The sequence below is a fragment of the Brassica napus genome, chromosome C8, assembly GCF_020379485.1.
Source record: "Brassica napus cultivar Da-Ae chromosome C8, Da-Ae, whole genome shotgun sequence".
NCBI lineage: Eukaryota > Viridiplantae > Streptophyta > Magnoliopsida > Brassicales > Brassicaceae > Brassica > Brassica napus.
In genome coordinates, this window is record NC_063451.1 from 32,441,482 (window position 1) to 32,462,707 (window position 21,226).

Genomic DNA, 21,226 nt, shown 5'->3' on the forward strand with positions numbered 1-21,226 from the left:
CAAAACACCAAAGTATAAGATAAAAAAGGAACCCAACTTGAAATTAATCCAAACATGCTTCTGGAACACTAGCTCTCGCGTTTGTTGAAGAAGAGGAGTTTGTTTATTAATTTGTTTTTAATGTTCCTGATATAAATTACTAGACTATTTGGGTCTAATATAATTTGGGCTTAAAACTAATATATAACTAAGTTTAAGATAAAAACGTATTATTGACTTCATGGTTTTTTGCAATAGTAAAAATTGAGATAAAAATTAATACAAACCAAATTTTAACAAAAAAAATGATATAAATGTATTAGTTATATAATTTTATCTTTAAATTTTAATGTTTTAGTTATTTTTGTGGGGTTCTATTTTTTAGCGGAGTCAAATTTAACTTTCTATTGCGGTCAACATATTTTTACTTAAAAGAAATACAAATATTTTTTTAAAGTAGTGGGGTCAGCATTGCACAATAGGTAAGATCAATGTAATCATTTTTATGCTGTGCTTTTTATTTTCTTATATAATATTACTAAAAGTATGTACAATAGGTAAGAAGACCAATGATATACCAGGTAAATACATGTGTTACACTGCGGAAGGTTTTATGAATAATTTTTATTAAGAGAATCTCCAATGGTACTCTATTTTTTCTTTAAACGCCAAATATATAGTTTAGTATATCGTTTGTTTATAATTATATATTAGTATATCGTTTGTTTATAATTATATATTATAATAAAATTTTAATTTTAAAATATTCAGCTGTATTAACAATATAATTTTGGTAGTATATTGTTATAAAATAAAATCAATGGGTAAATTTTGAATATTTCTAAATTTAAAGATGTATAATAAATTAATAAATAAATAGAAAAAGAATATAACTGGAATATTTTTAGAGTAAAAAATAGAGGTAACAATTGGAGAAAAATCCACCTTTATTTTTAGAGTATTCTATTTTTGGAGTAAAATTAGAGGCAACCATTGGAGATGGTCTAAGAAATGTTCATTTTGATAATACTTATTTGTTTTAAAAATTTGATGGTTCATGCTTAAGATGAAAATTGAGTTCACAGAAAGTAACAACTTTTTTTGGCATCAGAAATAAACAACTTAATTATCTACGATTAGCTAAAACTCAATGTCTATGGACTTCTTAATTGTCTTTGTACTGAAATTATGTCATTATAATTATTCATCGTCCCCTTTCATTCATTTTTTGGTTCAAGTTATCCACTCCTCAATTCTAAACTCTTTTAGAATCATTAGGCTAAGGTAGGTTGTTAACAAAAGTGTTTGATACAAATGTATTAAATATATTATAATTGTTAATTTGTAATTAACAGAGATTAACTATACGGACATCAACACAATAATAACACAAGTGCATCTCCAGGAGTTGACACCTCAGTATTTTCAAACATTGTAGAACTGACATGTCAATAAATGAAAAATCTTCAACATACAATCAAATCATTTTATTTATACACATCTGTTTTGTTATCGACATATCATATGAGTAATCTTTCTAAATTGAAGAGTCTAATGCGTGTTGGATTTTGACCTTCTTTGCTCGACGGACATGCATCAGACTGATGAAAATAATGGAAAATCAAGGACATAGATAGAGAAGATGCATCAGATGCTGTTATGGTGGTGGGGTTCTATGGATTTTGTGAAGGCGGCGTTATGGACTTCCTTGAGGATCGTCATCTCTGCATCTTATCCAAAAGCTAATATCTAAGCTTTGTTGAATTCCAAAGAGTTAAAAATTTGTATAGAGAAGAAAGCAGAGGATGCAAAGGAGGGAGATGTGACGAGACCGTGTAATCTCTAATGGAAAAAGGAGCTAAGATGATCAAGTGAAAGAGACGAGTAATGTCTTTTAGGGTTATCAAGACAGAACAACATGATGTTTGTTTAAGACAACTCCAATGCTTATGCTTATGCTTATGCTTATGCTTATGCTTATGCTTCTTGAGGTATCTCAGAACAGCCATGAATCTTTCAAGGTTTTTCTTTGTGTGAATGTTTGCAGATTTAAAAGAGAGGAAGGGAAACTATCAGCAGCACAAGGAGAAATCATAAGCTACCTTAGAACTCTTTGACTTATATAAAAGTGCACAAAAACCAATCAAAACCATGACTTGCTTGAATCACATGTGAAGTTGGAGAAGAAGAAATCAGCACCAATTGATAAGATCTTGTACAATCTTCAAACAACCAATGCTTTCAGTTGAAAGCATGAGAGATGAGGCGAATATCACTATCCAGTCCTCAACAAGAGCAACAAGGTAATCACCAAATCTCAAGAAACTCAGTTAAGATCACATAATCTTGTCCAAAGACTTACTTTCATGACACCTTTCATGACTTTGTTTGCTTCTGGTGTTGATTGCAGAAAGTATGAACTGCCTTATCATTAACCAAGAAAAAATATGTGTAGAAGAAAACTTAAATGTTCAAGGTTTAACATTTTGAGGTCTTTCATGTAACTTTTTCTTCTTTTATAGTTGTACGAAAAAAGTTTTTGACTATGAATTTTTGCAATAGAACGGTAACACAAACTTGAATTTTCTTTTCAAACTTGTGTTATCAAATTTAAAATGTCATCGAAACAAAGACCCCAAACCCATATATAATGTATATTGTTATGTTTTGTGTCAGTGATACTTTCCACGACTCAGCTGTTCTTTCTGCAAAGTATCAAAGCCACCAAGGTCTTTAAAGTAAAGTGGTGCAAGAGATTCTAAGATTCATAGGTGAAAGCAGCATTAGAGAAAAAGCTTTTCATATTTCTGATTTTTGTCGACCTCAAAAGCTACAACCCAAAAAATAGAGTAATGAGTTTCAGGACATTATGATTAGTGTGACGAAAGTTATAGGGAATCCATATTAATCTCTAATGTGTTGTTCCGGTTGTTTTAAGGGTTTGGACGAAAAATGTGTAAAGTTGAAGAAGGTAAGCAATTCACAGGTCGGCTTTCAAGATTGGCTTGAGTGATGACTGAATTCGTAATGAACAATATCATTAAAAAAGTGTGCCATATGTGGTTTTATGAATGATGCTTGAGTATTGTTTTATAAAACTGTAGAATGAGATATTGTGATGAATATATTATGCTTGAGTTACCTAAAAAAAAATGGACTGCAGACTTGAAGTGAAAATAAGCAGAGAAACTAGATTAATGATTAAGAATATCATTTACAAAGAAATCTTCCACAATCTCCATTACAAGAAGACATGAACTTTCCTTCACTACGTTAAGAAAAAATATGCACAGATGAATCTTAAAAACTAACCAAAGAAAATGAAACAATGGAATATAATAGACATGTCAAAAATGCAAGCATAAGCATAAGTATTGGAGTTGTCTTAAACAAACATCATGTTGTTCTGTCTTGATAACCATAGAAGACATAACTCGTCTCTTTTGACACTACACTTGATAATCTTAGCTCCTTTTTCCATTAGAGATTACACGGTCTTGTCACATCTCCCTCATTTGCATCCTCTGCTTTCTTCTCTACACAAATTTTCACTCTTTGGAATTCAACAAGGCTTAGGTATTAGCTTTCGGATAAGATGCAGAGATGACGATCCTCAAGGAAGTCCATAACGCCGCCTTCACAAAATCCGTAGAACCCCAGCACCATAGCAGCATATGATGCATCTTCTCTATCTATGTCCTTGATTTTCCATTATTTTTGTCAGTCTGATGCATGGCCGTCGAGTAAAGAAGGTCAAAATCCAACACGCATTAGACTCTTCAATTTAAAAAGATTACTCATGTGATGTGTCGATAACAAAACAGATGTGTATTAATAAAATGATTTGATTGGATGTTGAAGTTTTTTTCATTTATTGACATGTCAGTTCTACAATGTTTGAAAATATTGAGGTGTCAACTCCTGGAGATGCACTTGTGTTATTATTGTGTTGATGTGCAACTATTTTAAAATTACGAACAGGTTAAAACAAAAACTCATTATCGAGCTCCAAACATATCAAATCTTTTGACATTTCCATAAATTATTTAAGTTTTTTACAGTCTTTTAGTTACAAACATACATATGTGAAATGTGAACTTCTCTTTTAATTTAAAATATTAAGCCATAATTCTCATGACAACGTTAGCACTATTCTAAATCACTAGGTGCATTCCCGGGCTACGCCCGGGTTAATTATTTATAAATCATTTCTATCTAATTTAGAAATGATATTACAATATTTTTTTGTTATTTTTCTATAGCTATAAACATAGTATTTATTTTTGGGAATATATTTTCCAAAAGTAACTTTACGCATTACATTAAATTTAAAATTTAAAAAGGTTATTGCATTATAAGTTTTGTGATTATTTGTAATTTTATGGAGTTTATTTGATTAAGTAATTTCTATATGTGAAACCAATAAAGTTATTTTAAAGGTAATTAGCAGTTTTTCTACAATTTTGACACAAGATTATAAAGAAAAACTAATGGATAGTTTCATGATAACACTCTATTGGCCGTCTTTACTACTTTCTAACACCTTTGTAAATCATAGAAGTAGAGTAATCATCACAAAACTTGTGGGAGCAGTGGCTGAAGGTATGGACCAGTCCAGATCGTTTGCGTTGATAAGATTGTCAATGTGTGATGTTGAATTATGTCTAATTGAATTAACTGTTGAGTTCACAATGATTATGCTGGTAACATATGCATGCATATATGTATCTATATGCATAAAATAGTCATGGATTCTCCTATGCATTGATATCAAGCAAACAAATGTTCATCTAATAATATTCAGTTCCTCCTTGGACTGGAATGAAGTTTTCCTTGTTACTTTGTAGTACCACTTCTCATCACCACACAGAACTCTTCATAGTTTATTCTTCCATCTTGCATTAAAAGTGATTTTATTTTCGTCTGAAAATTGGTTATATAAATGAAACTTAGTATTGACTTCAGCTATTATTTTGATGCTAGCTTTATCTCCCATACCATAATCTGTTTTAAGAAAAAAGAAAACCTTAGATTTTTACTTCAAATGGTGGTTTGCTTTTTCTTTTATAAATCTGGAATAAATATTACATTCTTAGAATGAGAAGGATAAGTGGATGTAAACACAAACTACTGAAGCAATTAGAAAATGAATGACACTTTACTCCCTTTGGTTTCCATGGCGATATTGTGTAACAAACACTCTGCAAATTCTGGTGATTGGGTTGCTTTATGAGGAAGTAGTCGCCGGTAGTCGCCGGTTGGCTTCTCAGAGTCTCTTCTCTGGTAAGTTGCACTGGTTTTTCCACATGTCACTTTGATTGTGTTATTTCGTCACTGTCCCGAGAGTTGAGTAATATTTAAAAACCTTCTCATCTTCTTCCTCAAGCCTCCTCTACTTAAAGCTCACGATGAAAGTTTTGAGAAACTTAGAACATAACCGAAGGTTGGATTTTCAGCACAAATATTTTTCAAAAACTAATGCAAAATTGTTTAGCTAACCAATCAAAACTGTAAATTAATGACAAAAAAGGTTAGCTGTCATTGAATACTCTTTGATATTCTAATGTCATTCTATTCTGGCTACGTCTATTAGCAAAATAGCAAATGTTCTTTCTTCCCAAAGATGTTTTCTTGAATCTTAACAAATATAAGCCGATGTATATTGGGGTTATATGGAGAAGAGACTGAATTTCTACTTCTTTGCTGAGATGATGTTCAATTTGAAATTGGTGAAGTAGGGTCTTGGAAAGAACCATGTTTCATATTTGCATATATGCGTGAGAACTTGATGAGAAAAACAATAAAAAGATTTGAACAAAGGTTAAATTTTGTTTGTATAACATGAACAACGAACTCCAACAAAGATAAACATAACAACAAAGATAGGGAAATGAATGAAAGTTATACTGACCTATCTTTCCCTAGCAAGACAGGCGTGACCAAATTTTCTTCGTTCAAGAAGCTTCCAGTGAAAATATCACTCAGATTTCATCTTACAGAAGCACCTGAAGTTCCTGGTGATCAAAAGTCAATACAAAATGATTGATGAATAGTTATGGTTTTGAACAAATACAATAAGATTGAGGTTATGATGATAGAAAACCATATTCTATCAAAGGCAAACACATTAAGGGAACCGAAATAAAGTTATACCTCTCGGCTAAACGATACTGATGCAGAGTATATGTTGATTGTCATAAAGAAACTGTAACATCTTTGTGTTTTTTTATCCTTCTCTTCATCATGCATTAGCAATAGCATATACTCTGTTTATCTGTCGTCTCGATCTCGTCTCCATTTTCGTGTATTGCTTTGTTACATTGAACAGTTCTATCATCAAGCTCAGCCTTAAACTCCAAATTCAAAAATGGCATTATGTTTCCAAAACCCTATGCAGTTGAACCAATTAGAGAAGAGAAGGATGGACGCAAATACGGAATGAGAAAGTATGGGAGACGGAGAAGAGAGAAGATACGAAGAGGATACAGTGTTTGAAGGAGATCATGTATAACTTTCAAGGCTTTTCTTGTGGCGTTATTGCTTTCTACCAGCAGGTAATCAAGAGAGAAGAGAAACTATGTCATGAAATAGTAATTTTGTAGAGGAGGAAGATACCTAATTGTCAAAGGAGACATGGTACTACGGTTATCACTTATCAGCCATTCCAAATTCGATCCGGGCTTCGTTGTTTCGGGAGTTGGTTGAGGCCGCGTAACTGGTGGATCGCTCACTGCCGATGTATTTTATTATTTTCTCTCCACTGCAGATTCGTTGTTTTGATGGTCATTGCCTGCTTCTTTTATATTGTTTTGGTGAATTGTGCGGAAGGAATGGAGAACTGATCATCGGTATGTATAAAGTGAAAACATGGGATATGGAAACGGTTCCATGATTCTTGATTGTTGCAGTAAATAATACTCTTTCCGTTTTAATAGATGTTGTTTTGAAGATTTTTTGATGTTTCAAAATATATGATGTTTTATATTTTTAAATTAGTTTAACTTTTATTGAAAACAGTGTGACCAATGATGTTTTATAATATTTTTTTTTTTTTATGATTGACTGAGTAATGCTTATTTTATATTTTAGTGTTACTTTATAGAAAAAAGTCTATATCTTATGTCTCCATCCAAAACATCAACTATTATGGAACAGGGTGAGTAAATTTTATGACATAGTTGTGGGAGCCTGACGTCACAGCTGAGAAACAGAGAAAGTGAAATAATATATGTGATTTATCCGATGAACGAAGTCGATGAGTCTTTTATTGATATAACTAGATATTGGGCGGGTATATTTTTTTTAAAAAAAATTATTGCCTAATATAATTTATATCTTTGTGTGTTTATAAAATCATATTTTTGTATGATATGAATTTAATAGAATAGATAATTTTTGTAAGTATATTAAATAAATCAAGTTTCATAAGTACGTACTTGTGTCTTTCCTTGTATCATATATGTATTTTTTTTGTAATCATATTTGTGTTTTTATCTGTGATCATATTTGCGTAATTTTTTTTTAAATGATTAGTAAAGTATTTTGATAATTGTAAGAAATTTTTCAAATTGTTAAAATATAAATTTGTGCCGTAGATTCTGACCCCCCCCCCTCCCCTATTAGAGGGCGGATATATTTTTTGTTTTAAAATTTATTTTGAAAAATTTAATTTTTATAATTGTGTTTTTATTTGTAATTATAGTAAACATGTTAATGTTAAATAAAATCAAAGAAAATAATAAAGTCACTAAAATAAAGAAAATACATAGTTGGAGATAACATATATCAATAAGTCATAGATTTTGTTTTAATAGATTATTAAAAAAAACACAAATATAAAAATTCAATTTATCAAAAAAAATTAAAACTAAAAATTGGTCATGATCCTAATTTAATAAACCCAAACCCATGATCGAATAGGTAAATCTGGTGATCCGTATATAATTTGGTTCATATTCCTGAAAATATGTTTATTAAAAATCTGATAAAATTTTGTAGATATTCAAAAATCCCATGTTAACCCGTAGTTCGATGCCGATTGATCCGATAAAACCGCAAAAATCTGATAGTATTTCTTTAACAAATTGATTAAATTTTTCTATATTTTTAATATTATGTCTATTCTATTAAATTAAAATTGACATAAAATTGAATAAATATGTGACTTTACAGATTTTGAAAAAACAAATATTGTATTATTTAAAAATGAAAACTATTTTCAATTTTTTTTCTTAATATGAAAGTATTATTAGTTTATTTTTATTTTTAACAACTTATTATAAGTTTGTATTTATATTTATTTTTAAAATTTAAAAGTTAATTATCATATTTTGAAAAAGTTTGGTATATTTCTATATTTATAAAAACTTTAGTAATATTGTCTGAATTTATTTCTAATGTTAGTAACATGGTCGTTCTCATATTATCAAAATTTATATAAATGTATTAATAATAGTAATTTAATTGTTTGAATAATATCATAAAAAGTTATATGTTCTTTTTTGGTGGGCTATTGCATCAAAGTCCAAATTGGTCAAGGTCTACAAATAGCTTTGTTTTTGAAGCCCATGTCTTTAAGTTTTACAGCAAAGCAAACCCATTAACCCATCCCTAATTTGCACAACAAAAAGATAAAGAGAAGTTTTAAAAACCCGTGTGTTACACGTGGAAGTAAAGAAGATAAGCCGATGAACATATGCCGTCTGGTTCTGGTTTCCGTCGCAGCACCACCAGTGACGATTTCACTGTAATCCAAAAGGTTTTTGAGTCTAATACATCAAACTCGCCAAAATCCTCAACAAACTGCTTTAGAAATCCCTTAACAGATCAATTTAGCCATCATCTTATAGGTTTACCTCATAGGTTTGCCTCATTCTTTCATCTCTAAACACATCTCAAATCATATTCACCATCGAACACTTCATCCGACATGGAGGGGCGAAGGTATTATTACTCCTATGAAATAAGACCGAGCACAAGTTCCATTAATACAACTGTTTTATGTAGAGAGAAATGTAACCGGTCAACTTTGCGAGAAACAGATCGTGGTTCTTCATTTAATTAAAGTAATACAGTTATAAAATAATCAATTTTTTAAATTTGTTGAACCATACTTTTATCAATTGGTCAAACTGCTGTTTTAATAGAATAGATAGGTTCGGCAGATCATTTGGGCCATGATATGGGCTTGTAAAACAAATTGTCAATAAATTAAGAAGAAACCGACTAGATAATTTTTGAAAGCTACGATTAGATGACAATAATGGTAGCGTATCATTTTTATTGGTTGGGAATTTGTTATTGATGTGGGCACCCTCAAAACTTGAGTGTTGTAAGATTCTTGTGTTCAACCATATATGTTCAATTTTCAAATATTTTCTAAATAAACCAATGTTTGGATTAGCATTCAATTAAAAAAAAAGCAATATTAATTAGGGAAATTTGATCCCATAACAAAAAAAAACTATATTTCACCGATTAACCATAGTATTTCCTCTCTCTTCTTTCTGTTTCTTTATCCTCTTACTACAAATTTAATATTTTTCCGAGTATGGTCATTGGTCAAATTAACCCTATTAATTATCCACATAACCACTTTCGAAGAAGTCTAATATAAATAGGCCTACCATCATGGGCCTATACTGGACACGGCCCATGTAGATAACAAAGAGTCGCCACATCGTCAAATAAGTCTCTCACGACATAAGCAGTCATCGAAACACAAGTAAAAATAAAACTGATACCTGCCTTGTTGGATCCGATGGCTCCTCATTCGTGCGAGGCAGCGACCGTACGAGTCCTTTGCCCAAAGCTGCTTCTCTCTGGGAACCAACCAGGAGCTCTCCAATGGCTTATTGGTTCCCCATTCTTCCCGCCTTTCACCGTCGTCTCCACCTTCCGATGCATCCATCAGTCTCCTGATCTCGATCAAGAATCTGGTAAGAAGAAACCGTTTCCTACAAGGGTTTTGCAATTAGCTCATATCGAATCCAACTCAATTGCATGATTCTTGTTTTTGATATCGAAAGATCAATACTTTCTAATGGATCATCGTTGTCTTAGATCAGTTCTAGTGTTGTTGAGTTTAATGTGAGTTCTTGTGTTCACTTGTTTTTGTGTGTACTAGTAATTCTTTCTTGAATGATTGTAAACGAGCAGATGATCTCCGGAAGTTGTTACCGAAAGGTTTTGAGGTCATTGGAGGTCTGATAGTTGGGGACTCTGACGCTGAGAAAAGCGCGCTTGAGGCGGTCAGAGCAGCTCGTAGATTGCGCAAGATTATATCTGAAGGTGGAGAGTTAGATGACGAGAAGATAGTTGGAGCTAGTGTGGATGCAGGAACCGGTGCCATTCACTTCTTCATCTCTAAGACCGAGAAGTTAGCAAAGCTAGAGCCTGTTGCCTCCGTTGTGTATGAGGAGGACAAGTCTGGAAAGTATCTATGGGAGAATGGTTGCTTGCTTCACTGTGAGCTTCCCATCAAGTTGCCTTTCTATTTTCCCGCAAGCTCTCCCTCTGGTATAATCTCAGCCTCTATACTTTCTTTTGGCTCTATTTATCTTCTTTTTCTCTCAAGTTTAGTGATGTCATGTTTCCAGAGTCGAAGAAGATGTTTTCAGAAGCTGTTGATGCAGTTATTACTCAGTTTAAAGAACCAAATGTTGTGTACATAGCCGAGACCTTAAATAAAGCTTCTGGAGATGTTCCAAAGCCAGTCGTCCTCCGCGGTAAAGATTTTGGTTTTGGTGCTGATGCGTCAAACATTAACCGTTTGCCTGCTGCCGAAGACCAAGTATCTGACATTATATCATGTTCACATTTGTGTCTGAACAGCAAACCTGCTGCAGTAGTAAATTCAGCAGAGGTAAGTAAAACATATACTTGGTATTGCTGTTCTTGTCTCTACTGAAATTTCTTCTTCATAGAATGCAGATAAGATCCAAATATCTCTTATGCTTAATAGATCTGAAAAATCTCCAACCTCTGGTGCCCCTGTTGCAGAATATTTTCCAGGTAATCACTTGGAATGTAAATGATTTAAACTCAAATATGCTTGTTCCCTGTTCTCATTTCTTAAGTTGTTGCTTTTCTCACAGCTATGGAAGAAGCAAGGCTCATTGTTGTTGATTTGAATCTTGATGTACTCACTTATGCACCCAAGGAACTACCACTCATGCACGCGGTCTCAAACTTAGTTATCCCTGCTCTGGTTGATCAGCTATACTCCCTGACGAAGATTATCTTACCACACCTCTTGATGGAACATCCTCAGGTAGGATATCGTTTCTTTTATATCCCTATCAGTATTCCCCATGTTGAGACGACATGTTTTTAGTTATCTTTTGCAATCACCACTCGTTGAATTATATGTAATCGGTTTGTTCTTACAGTTGCGTATTTATCACTTCAATCCACCTGGAGTATTACACCCAATAACAACTATATACGAGCTTAACTATGGAGAGACTGAAATGAAGCAAGGTAACTATTGCAATTACGTCATGCTAAAACTCTTACTGAAGTTTCAGAGTCATCCGTTTAGCTTTCCATCCTTTAATTCTCTTACTGAAGTTTCATTCCTTTGTTGATGGTATTATGATGTTTAATTTACATATGGCTCTTGCCGTTGACTTTATTTGCAGTCGATGTTAGGAAATCTCTGCACATGAGGCTTGGTCTCCCACTTGACCGTCCCCTTCTGAGAACTGCTAATGCCTTGGATCTGTCTGTCAATGATGACTCAAGGAGTAACACAAAGAAAAGAGGTAGATAGGTCTGCCTACTTTCTTATTTATCTCAATATTTTTCCATAGGCTCTAATTGTTAATCGACATGGGCATTGTCAGGCTCCATCCAGCTCAAAGAGGTGCATATCGGAATCCCTAGCAGCGGTGGTTAGTATTATTAATCTATGCCTTTGTCTTTCTTATTTCTTTGCTCGATTTATTCATTTGCAACGTTTAATGCAGTATCGGAGGGTGTGGCATCTGTTATCCAAGGCTCTTATGAGTATTATCATTATCTTCAGGATAGCTTTGATGACTCGGTATATCATTTTCTCATTCTTTCCATGGTGTCAATAGAATAACCTGATACTGATACAATATGTTGTTGTGCTTCTAATACTAATTCTATATTGTTGTTTTAGGGATGGGGTTGTGCTTACCGATCATTGCAAACTATCATCTCTTGGTTCAGACTTCAACACTATACATCAGTCTCTGTACCTTCACATAGGTAAGAAACAGTTTTTTTTTCTTGAATAAAAACTCTCAACTCCTCTTCATCACTTGATCTTCTAAGTATCATTCTTGTATGTTCAGGGAAATACAGCAGACACTCGTGGAGATAGGTGATAAGGATCCTTCATTTGTAGGATCGCGCGAGTGGATTGGTGCCATAGAGCTGAGTTTCGTGTTGGACAAACTTCTTGGTGTAAGTCTTCTACTCTAAACGTCCTTTGTCTTTCAACATATATATATGCTAAGAAGGAATATATTTCAACATCTAATATTGAGTATTGACATAAAGAAACTGTTGGGTCTTTTTTTCTCTATGCAGGTAAGTTGCAAAATCATGAACTTCAGATCCGGATCCGAGCTCCCAGAGAAATGCCGTGAGTTAGCTCTGCACTTTGAGACCCAAGGAACTCCAATAATGATCGGTAAGTCAAGCCAAATCACTCTGATACTTTAACCTTACACAAGCTAATCCTTTAGAATAAAAACAAAAACATTGATGTGAATAAGCCTCCAAGATAGTATGTATTTCAAAAGCATAAGTGGCACTTAAAACCATACATATGAAGGATCACTCCACTAGTCGTTAATGTGAGCTAAAACCTATAAGAGGAATGTGAGGACATCCAAACTGATGAACTCAACCCACATCACAAACTGTATTGTAATGGGAATTGATTGTTTCAGGAGGTGGTGTTCTTGCATACACGCTTTTGGGAGTGGATTACGATGAAGGAAGCGGAGATTGTGCCTTCTTGATCTTGGATCCGCATTATACAGGTGGTGAAGATCACAAGAAGATAGTGAATGGTGGATGGTGTGGGTGGAAAAAAGCAATTGATAGCAAAGGGAAGAGCTTTTTCTTGCACAACAAGTTTTACAATCTTCTCCTTCCTCAGCGTCCTAACATGGTTTGATCTTTTCTTCATATTTTTCTTACAAACCAACAATTACTTTTTTTTGTCTTTATCACAGTTTTGTTATTTGCTTAGTGTACTCTTGTCCCTCGTGATAGTGTGCAAAATGAAACTTTCAGTTGTTTTTTAAAATGTACAATAAAAATAAATTAAACTAAAATCAAACTGAGAGATTAAGCAATTAGTTCAAGGTCGATTCATGATGATAATCGTACAAGCAATTTAATCATCCTTGGAAAATATAAACCACATTGACTCAAACTAGCATCCTCTCTAGTCTCACTTATTTAATAGTTGATCATAATTAGTTTGTACTAGTAGCCCTTGCAAGCAGCAACTATCTGTGTCAAGCAAAAGCTTCTCAACTCGCACTTACTCCCCAACCAAAAGTGACTTGATGATCTTATCAGTCATACCTTCCACAAGAGGTAACAAATGTCCTGATCCTGAGATTTCATGGTAACTAATCCATGGAAGCCTTGATGCTATATAACTCTGAAGCTTCACTGGCACAAACCTGTCCTCATCACCATGCCATAGATGAACCGAGCCATTCTTGTTCGGAAACGGATCTTTAAGGTCTAAAGGATCAAACTCCCAGCCTGAAAATCCAACATTCAAATCTCGGTGTAGGCTTTCGTATTCACCTTGTTGTCTTGTGTATCCCTGAAACAAAAAAAAATAAAATAAACAAAGAACCTTAACCAAACGGCACAACATTTTGTCAAACTAAACATCTATAGATGTGCTTGTACCCGATTTGGACTGACGAATCCGAGCTTAGACAAGACCTCCATGTCCTGACGGGAGAAAATGATGGGGTTGCCAGCGATGACATTGGAGATTGGGAACCATTTCTGAGTGTTCCACCAGTATGTAAGCCAAGGAGCATAGTGAGCTACGCGAAGTGACCACTGATCTGCAGGATACATAAGAGAGAAAGCTTCTCTTGTTATGTCTCCAGGCAGGTTTCTCCACCAGTAGTTAATCGCTGGTGCTACAAGCGCTGCTCCTGCTAACCTGTTTAAACTCAGAGCATCAATTCAAACACATGTCATAGACAAACCGTACTCAGAAGAACCAAGACAGTTTTAGTTTAAAGCACCTGTGAGGAATGTACTGAAGACATGCCCAAGTGATTTCACCACCCATGGAGAGACCAAAGACATAGAAGTTAGGTCCTAGTCCTAATCCATCAGCCAGCTCTTCTACATCCAATGCTATGCTTCTAGGTGATCGATTCGGGTCAGGATCACTCTCTCCGTAACCAGGACGGTCGAATGACACAGTGTATATCCTCAACTCATCCACAAGAGCCTAAAACATGATGCACAAAGATATCAACCAAAGAGACAAGTAGTTTTGACAAGCTTGTGAGATTTTACAGAAAGCTAACGATGTTTGACAAGTGGGTCATGAGGGCTTTCGCCGGAGAACTTACGGGCGATAAGAAAAAGGGGAAAGGCGAGTCGAGCATACTAGAATCGAAGCCGTGGATGTATATGATTTTGAACTTGGCTTCGTCTCTATGAATTCCGTGCTCCTTGTAAGCCAAATGTCTTCCGTCTCTCAGTTTGATCCTCGGTGCTGTCACTGCGGCTCCGTCTGGAGAGCCGACGGTTTTTGGCGGTGGTGGTTGGATTGATTGATAAGCCCATGCCAAAGCTCCCACGAACAACACCAGGAGGATCGCCTTCAAGAAGTCTGCATAGTCGAGGAAGCAAGTCTTTTAATAACATTTCCAGATTACACATGTTAGGAATGCTTGTTATTAGTTTATATATTTTAATTGAATTAGAAATTCATATAGTATTTATAAATTCAAGTAAAATATGTAAATCTGAAAGTTTTCCCACGGATTTGAATCTTTGTATTTTTAACTAAAAATCCAAACAAATCCATTAAAGATCAAATATATTAGTAAATCCGTACAATTGAATAACACTTGATTTGATATAGAATTTATGAATTATTAAACCAATAACACGTGATTTTAATACAGATTTGAAAATCATAAAACCAATAACACTAGATTTAGTTCGGATTTTTAAATCCATTAAAATACAACAACCAATAACCCCTACTTAGTCTGACCTATAAACTTGTTTCTTCGTTCACAAGTTAGTATTGATGGGTAATTAATTAATTATTGACTGATAAGTCTGACCACCTCCGATTTTGATGATTTGTCATGTTTTCCATGATTTTAGTTAATTTTGTTTATTTGTCATTTTTTATTAGGTTTTAACTAAATCATTGATTTCTTATTTATTTTTAGCGAAGTCACTAATTTCTTAATTTAAAAAAATACCCTTAATGAATCTTATATATGTTAAAAACGAATTTTATTTTAATAATATTAAATTTCTATGTTTTATATTAAAATTTAGTTAGTTTTTCTTATTTGTCATATTTTTATTAGGTTTTAGATTTTTAGCTAGGTTATTGATTTATTATTAATTTCTAACTGATTCGCTAATTTTTTAATTAAAACAATACCCTTGATGAATTTTATATATAATTAAAACAAATTTTATTTCAATCATACAAAATTTATATGTTATATTAAATATTAAATAATTGATTCTGAGTTATAAAATAAAATTATCAAAAATTTTAAAAATAAGATATTCTTATATATTGTGTTGCTATCTGAAACAATATTTTTATTATAAAAGTTAAAAGTTAAGATACAAAACAAATTATAATTAAATATTAGTCAATAAAAAACACTTATATAAAGATATTTTTTAAACTATTTAACACAATAATAAACATATATTTTGATAAAAAAAAATATTTGACATATACAAATATTTTGATGTTTGATTTAACCATCTGAAAACATAAATAATAACTTATTATGCTGAATTTAAATTAATAAGACATAAAATTATAAGTACTGATAAGAAAATTATGTCCGCATATGCAGGCAAAACACCTAGTTCTATTAAATTAGGAACATGACCTAATAATATAGGTTTAGTCCAACTAATTATTTTATAAATGCATCTAAATAATCATAACCACCTTCTAAATACTGATACATGCTATGTCTAATTATTTATTTATTATATTAATAATAACTAACTTCCTGTGTTCGCTACAATAAAAAAAAAAAACTTTCTGCATTTAATTTATAAACCCTCTTCTTATTTTCTATATTCTAGAAACTCATAACTCTCATTTTTACTCACTAGAATTCACGAATATATTATATATATATATGAGTGAAAAATTAAGTATAAACTAGAATTCACGAAATAATGTAGAATAATGGTAGTTAATTTAATATTTGTTAATAATTATTATCCACATTAATAATTTTATGTTAAACGGTAGCTAATCTAATAATAATAAGATATAAATAGTACTTTTAAGATTAACCATTTCAAGACTCATTAATTAATCATTAATAATTATTATTTATATTAATTTAATATTTATTAAATTAAACCACCAAAATAAATTCAAGATGAAATAACAAATGATTAAATCAACAAATCATAATGTGGGTCTAAATTATCTCAAATCCTTAAAAAATAGTTCCATTAAAAATAAAAAATTAAATCATATAAACTAAATTTAATAAAATTATAGAAACAAGTTTAAAACACACAAAAATGAATTTTATCGATACATAGCTGGTTAAAAATATAAAATATTTTATTTAAATTAAAATATATAAAAAAAATCAGTGTAAAATAAGTTTAACAACAAGTTAAATAAACAAAATCATAATGGGTCAGAATTATTTGGAGTCTTCAAAAATGTATTCATATTTAAAAAAAAAAAATAAGTCATATAAATAAATTTGAGATAAATTTCTAATATATATATATATATATATATATAATTCATTAAAGATCATAATTTCATACGTAAAATATTTTTTTCAACAAAAAATATTAACCCCGAGTTTTTTAAGCCTAGATCAAAAAATATATCTGTCCTTCGAATGACGGATCAGAATCTAGTTAAAAGATTAAAAACAATACCGGACCTAACTATTAGGTCCGATTAATATTTTTGAATGATATATGTAATTTTTTTTTCAACAAAACACAAAGTGAATACAATAACTAATTAGAACCAGCTTAACTGGATTGGTTGGGCCGGTTCAAATTGAATAAAATATTCTAACCAAACTAGCTTTCCATTCTAAAGACATTTACAATGAAAAGTTTTCATAGAATTTGTCAATTAAAAATAAATATATATATATATATAAGTTAAAAAAAATATTGCACCTACGAGCATGATTAACCCCGGTATTTTAGTTGGGGTTCTTAACTCATGATTTGACTTCTTTTTTTACACTTTTCGGCTAAGAGACAGCTCTTAGAACATGATTAATGGGGGGGGGGGGGGGTTCTTAGGGTGAGGTTCTTAACATAATATAAGAAACCGTATATTTAAAAACCGGTTCTTAGCTTTTTCAGTTAAAAGTTAAGAGACGGTTTCTTATATTCTGTTAATAACTACATCCTAAGAACACCTCCATTAATCATGCTCTTAGGACATCATTATTGGTAGGACAATTTGTAAGTCCTTAACATATTTTATTATTACTTTTGTGTTAAGAGACAAAGCTAAAGACAATCCAAAAATTGTAGATTATTGGTAGGATTTTTCTTGTCTCTTAATAAATTAATTGTTTATTTTAATAACTAATGACATATAAAAGTGAAGTTATAAATAAAACATATAAAAGAGAAGTTTAACATTAAAATTGAAAACTTAAGAAAATTACAAAGTTCTAAAAAAAAAAAAACATTACAAACATCATAATAAATAAAAGCAAACTAACATGTTATTCAATTCATAGAAACTTATAAATTATATGTTATTTGGAAGATGTCCAAATTTAGCCTATAAATTTTCAATCAAATCATTTTTTAATTGTTGATGGTCTTGTCTATTCCGAACGCTCGTTCAACGATCAAATGTATTGCCGAGATTTGAAGGCATATTGACGGAAAATGTATCCACCTCTTCTCTTTCTTGAAATTCATCAACGTCACACTGAGTGAATGATGATCGTTCATCTTCGACAATCATATTATGAAGTATGATACATGCTCTCATAATATTTGCTATTTTGTCTTTATCCCATAAATTAGATGGATTTTTGACAACGGCAAATCTAGCTTGCAGTACTCCAAAAGCACGCTCAACATCTTTTCGCACAGGTTCTTGGGTTTTGGCAAATAATGAATTCCTCTGACCTTGTGGTAATCAGATAGATTGAATAAAAGTCGCCCATTTAGGAAAAATACCATCCGTTAAATAATATGTTAAATGGTACAGATTACCATTAACAGAGAAGCTTACTTGTGGCGCTATGCCGTTAATAATGTCATCAAAAACATGTGATCGATCAAGAATATTGAGATCGTTCATAGTACCTGGAGCTCCAAAAAACGTGTGCCATATCCAGAGGTCATATGAAGCTACCACCTCCAACACAATTGTTGGTTTTCCAGTTCCTCGTGAATACATTCTTTTCCAAGAGGTGGGGCAATTCTTCCACTCCCAATGCATACAGTCGATGCTTCTAACCATCCCTGGAAATCCGCGTTGTTCTCCAACATATAGTAGTCTTTGCAGATCCTCGAGTGTGTGACGTCTTAGGTATTCATCGCCAAACAAGTGGATTATTCTGGCGGAGAGATCGGCGGAGAGATTCGGTGAGATTCGCTGTCGAGAGAGAGAAGGGAGAGGATGAAAATGATTTCGAAACGATAAACTCCCCTTTCCCAAACTCCTTTTCCCTTGGTCCCCTCGCAGGATGACACGTGCCCTTAAGGACGTGATTCCAAAACTTTTTAATTAACATACGTTTTCTTTATTTTTATGGAATTGCGATTTAAATTTAATGTTTTAACACTTAAGGACGCCATTAAGGACACCGATAATGATGTCTTTATATCTCTTATTTAAAAGATGGTTCTTAGTTTTTCTTAGTTAAAAGCTAAGAACCGTCTCTTAGCCGAAGCTATGAACTCCAGTTAAGAGACTAAGGTTAATAATGTTCTAAGCATTATATTTTAATTTAAAAATAGGATTTATTTTTATTTTTAATTTTTTAAATCATAAATTATATTAAAATAGTATTTTTTTTTGTTTAGATATCCTCTTTAAGAGAAAACTATTTGGCTGGAAATGCTCTAATGTCCGCTCAATCATCCAGGTGTACAGTTACTTTACTTACTTTGGTAATAATCTATATTTTTTGTTATTTGCAATAATTGCAAACAATTTTTTTCCCTGAAAATATAAAAGAATGGGCATGAAAAGAATGTGGGGGAGAAGATGATTATCTCCTTGCTTCCACAGATATAATTTTTTTTTGGGTCAAAACTTCCACAGAATATAAATTTAAATAAGTCAGATATAAATTTAAGATGATTATCTCCTATAAACTTCCACAGAATAACAAAATTTTCTCTGTATTATCTATTTTTTGAGACCGAAGTACCTTTTTTCTTTCTTTTTTTTATCAAAAGAGACCGAAGTACAAAAACAAGAAATAGTAAAGATGAAAGAAGGATTTGATTACCAAAAGAAGATACTCCTTGAGTGTTTCTTGTGTGAGATTGTGCAGAAGGTGCACGCATATTCGTCCTATCTGTTCCTTCGCTAGACATTCTCTCTTTTCTCTTGGAAAACTTTTCCAGGAAAATAAGTAAGAGAAAGAGTGTTTGGTGGGCGACAACTTAAGAAGAGTTTCTTGGCTCTTTATGACTTTTTGTCTTTTTATGTAAATGAATTTATTGTAGCTAAATTGGATTTTAGTTTTTCGTTTTTTTTTCTGGCAAAAATGGTAAATTTGCAGAAACGTGGACATTTATGTAACTTTCCAGTTTCCATGACGAGATGTACTAAAATAAGTAATTACGATAGGAACTTGGAATCCTCGAACAGTAGACACCAGACGTGTGATTTGAAAATTTCAAAATTTTGGTGCTTCCTTCTCAGATTTTTGGTCCATAGTTTCAAAAACTAGTACGAACATTTTTTTTAATATTTATTACTGCAATTCTTATAAAACAAATTTGTTTTTCTTAATTCTTTTTAAATCCAATAGCACTACTCATTTTTTTCAAGAAAAAATCTATTCAACATTCTCCAAGAAAGTTTCATCCGCTCAGAAATCATCTATATACCACGAACGAAGAATCTAAGGGTGGACAGTTTAGCACATAGTTTCAGAAAACAACTGTTTTTTTTCACATGAATGAGAAGTTATCAGTGTGGTTTATAGAGTCAATTTGAATCTGTTTAAGTTAATGACAAAAAAAAACAATATAGTGGCCAATTTAGTTTTATTCTTCAATAATAGAAGCATATGCCTACTTTGTTTGCAAAAAGATAATCAAACTTATTTTTATATAGACCATATTCATATATTATTCATTAATGTAATTGTTTTTGTTTCTTGTATTTCGTGCAATTTCAAAAGTGCAATAGATATTGTACCAATTTATGTCATTAACCTAAATGACACACGAATGAATGATAAAAATACTTCATGTGAATATATTTATTTCCATTACTATTAAATGTAGTTGTAGGTCTATGTGTTAATTATATAACATGATGTATGATAGATGAAGAATTACAAATAAAAATTTAACATTGAAAAATCCATTGTAAATAATTAAAGAGCATTGTAGTAGAAAAGTCTAAATCACCAATAGACAACACAAGGAACCTCAAAACATAGATAATAAAGACAAAATTCAAGTTTAAAAGGACAAAAACAAACACATTGTAATTTCTGGTTTAATAATTTAAATGAAGCGGGCGCTTTATAAATTACACTTAATATATGTTATTCAGTAAAATATTTAATTCATACAAATAATTTGATTAACATATATGTATGACCAAAATCTAAAATACAAGTATAGTCTTAAGGTAATTAATATCAAAATTAATATTAAATTGAACAGAATTTGTCATAAATATCATATAATGTAAGATTTTAGTTAGTGTTCATGTTTTAATAAGAGAAATATTACTAATATAATCATAATAAATTAAACTACTTCATGCAAACTATAAAATTATTGTGTTTGAAAATAT

The 21,226-nt window shown here is 31.8% G+C and overlaps 2 protein-coding genes across 2 annotated transcripts; one reads left to right on the top strand and one right to left on the bottom strand.

The window, feature by feature from the left end:
* The first annotated feature begins 9,667 nt into the window (after positions 1–9,667).
* LOC106428658 (probable Ufm1-specific protease) lies at positions 9,668–13,259 on the top strand. Its single transcript, XM_013869401.3, has 13 exons — positions 9,668–9,917; positions 10,138–10,497; positions 10,578–10,843; positions 10,905–10,992; positions 11,076–11,251; positions 11,370–11,460; positions 11,622–11,744; positions 11,826–11,873; positions 11,949–12,025; positions 12,128–12,216; positions 12,303–12,414; positions 12,541–12,643; positions 12,906–13,259. Exons 1-13 carry the CDS (start codon positions 9,740–9,742, stop codon positions 13,133–13,135), a joined length of 1,941 nt encoding a protein of 646 aa, XP_013724855.1. The 5' UTR covers positions 9,668–9,739; the 3' UTR covers positions 13,136–13,259.
* A 21-nt stretch (positions 13,260–13,280) lies between these two features.
* Positions 13,281–19,868, bottom strand: BNACNNG09480D. The gene is made up of 5 exons (XM_013869402.2): positions 19,698–19,868; positions 14,577–14,839; positions 14,241–14,452; positions 13,891–14,155; positions 13,281–13,801 (listed from the first exon to the last, which is right to left on the bottom strand). The coding sequence occupies exons 1-5, from the start codon at positions 19,783–19,785 to the stop codon at positions 13,508–13,510; spliced, it is 1,122 nt and encodes a 373-aa protein (XP_013724856.1). The 5' UTR covers positions 19,786–19,868; the 3' UTR covers positions 13,281–13,507.
* Positions 19,869–21,226: the final 1,358 nt, after the last annotated feature.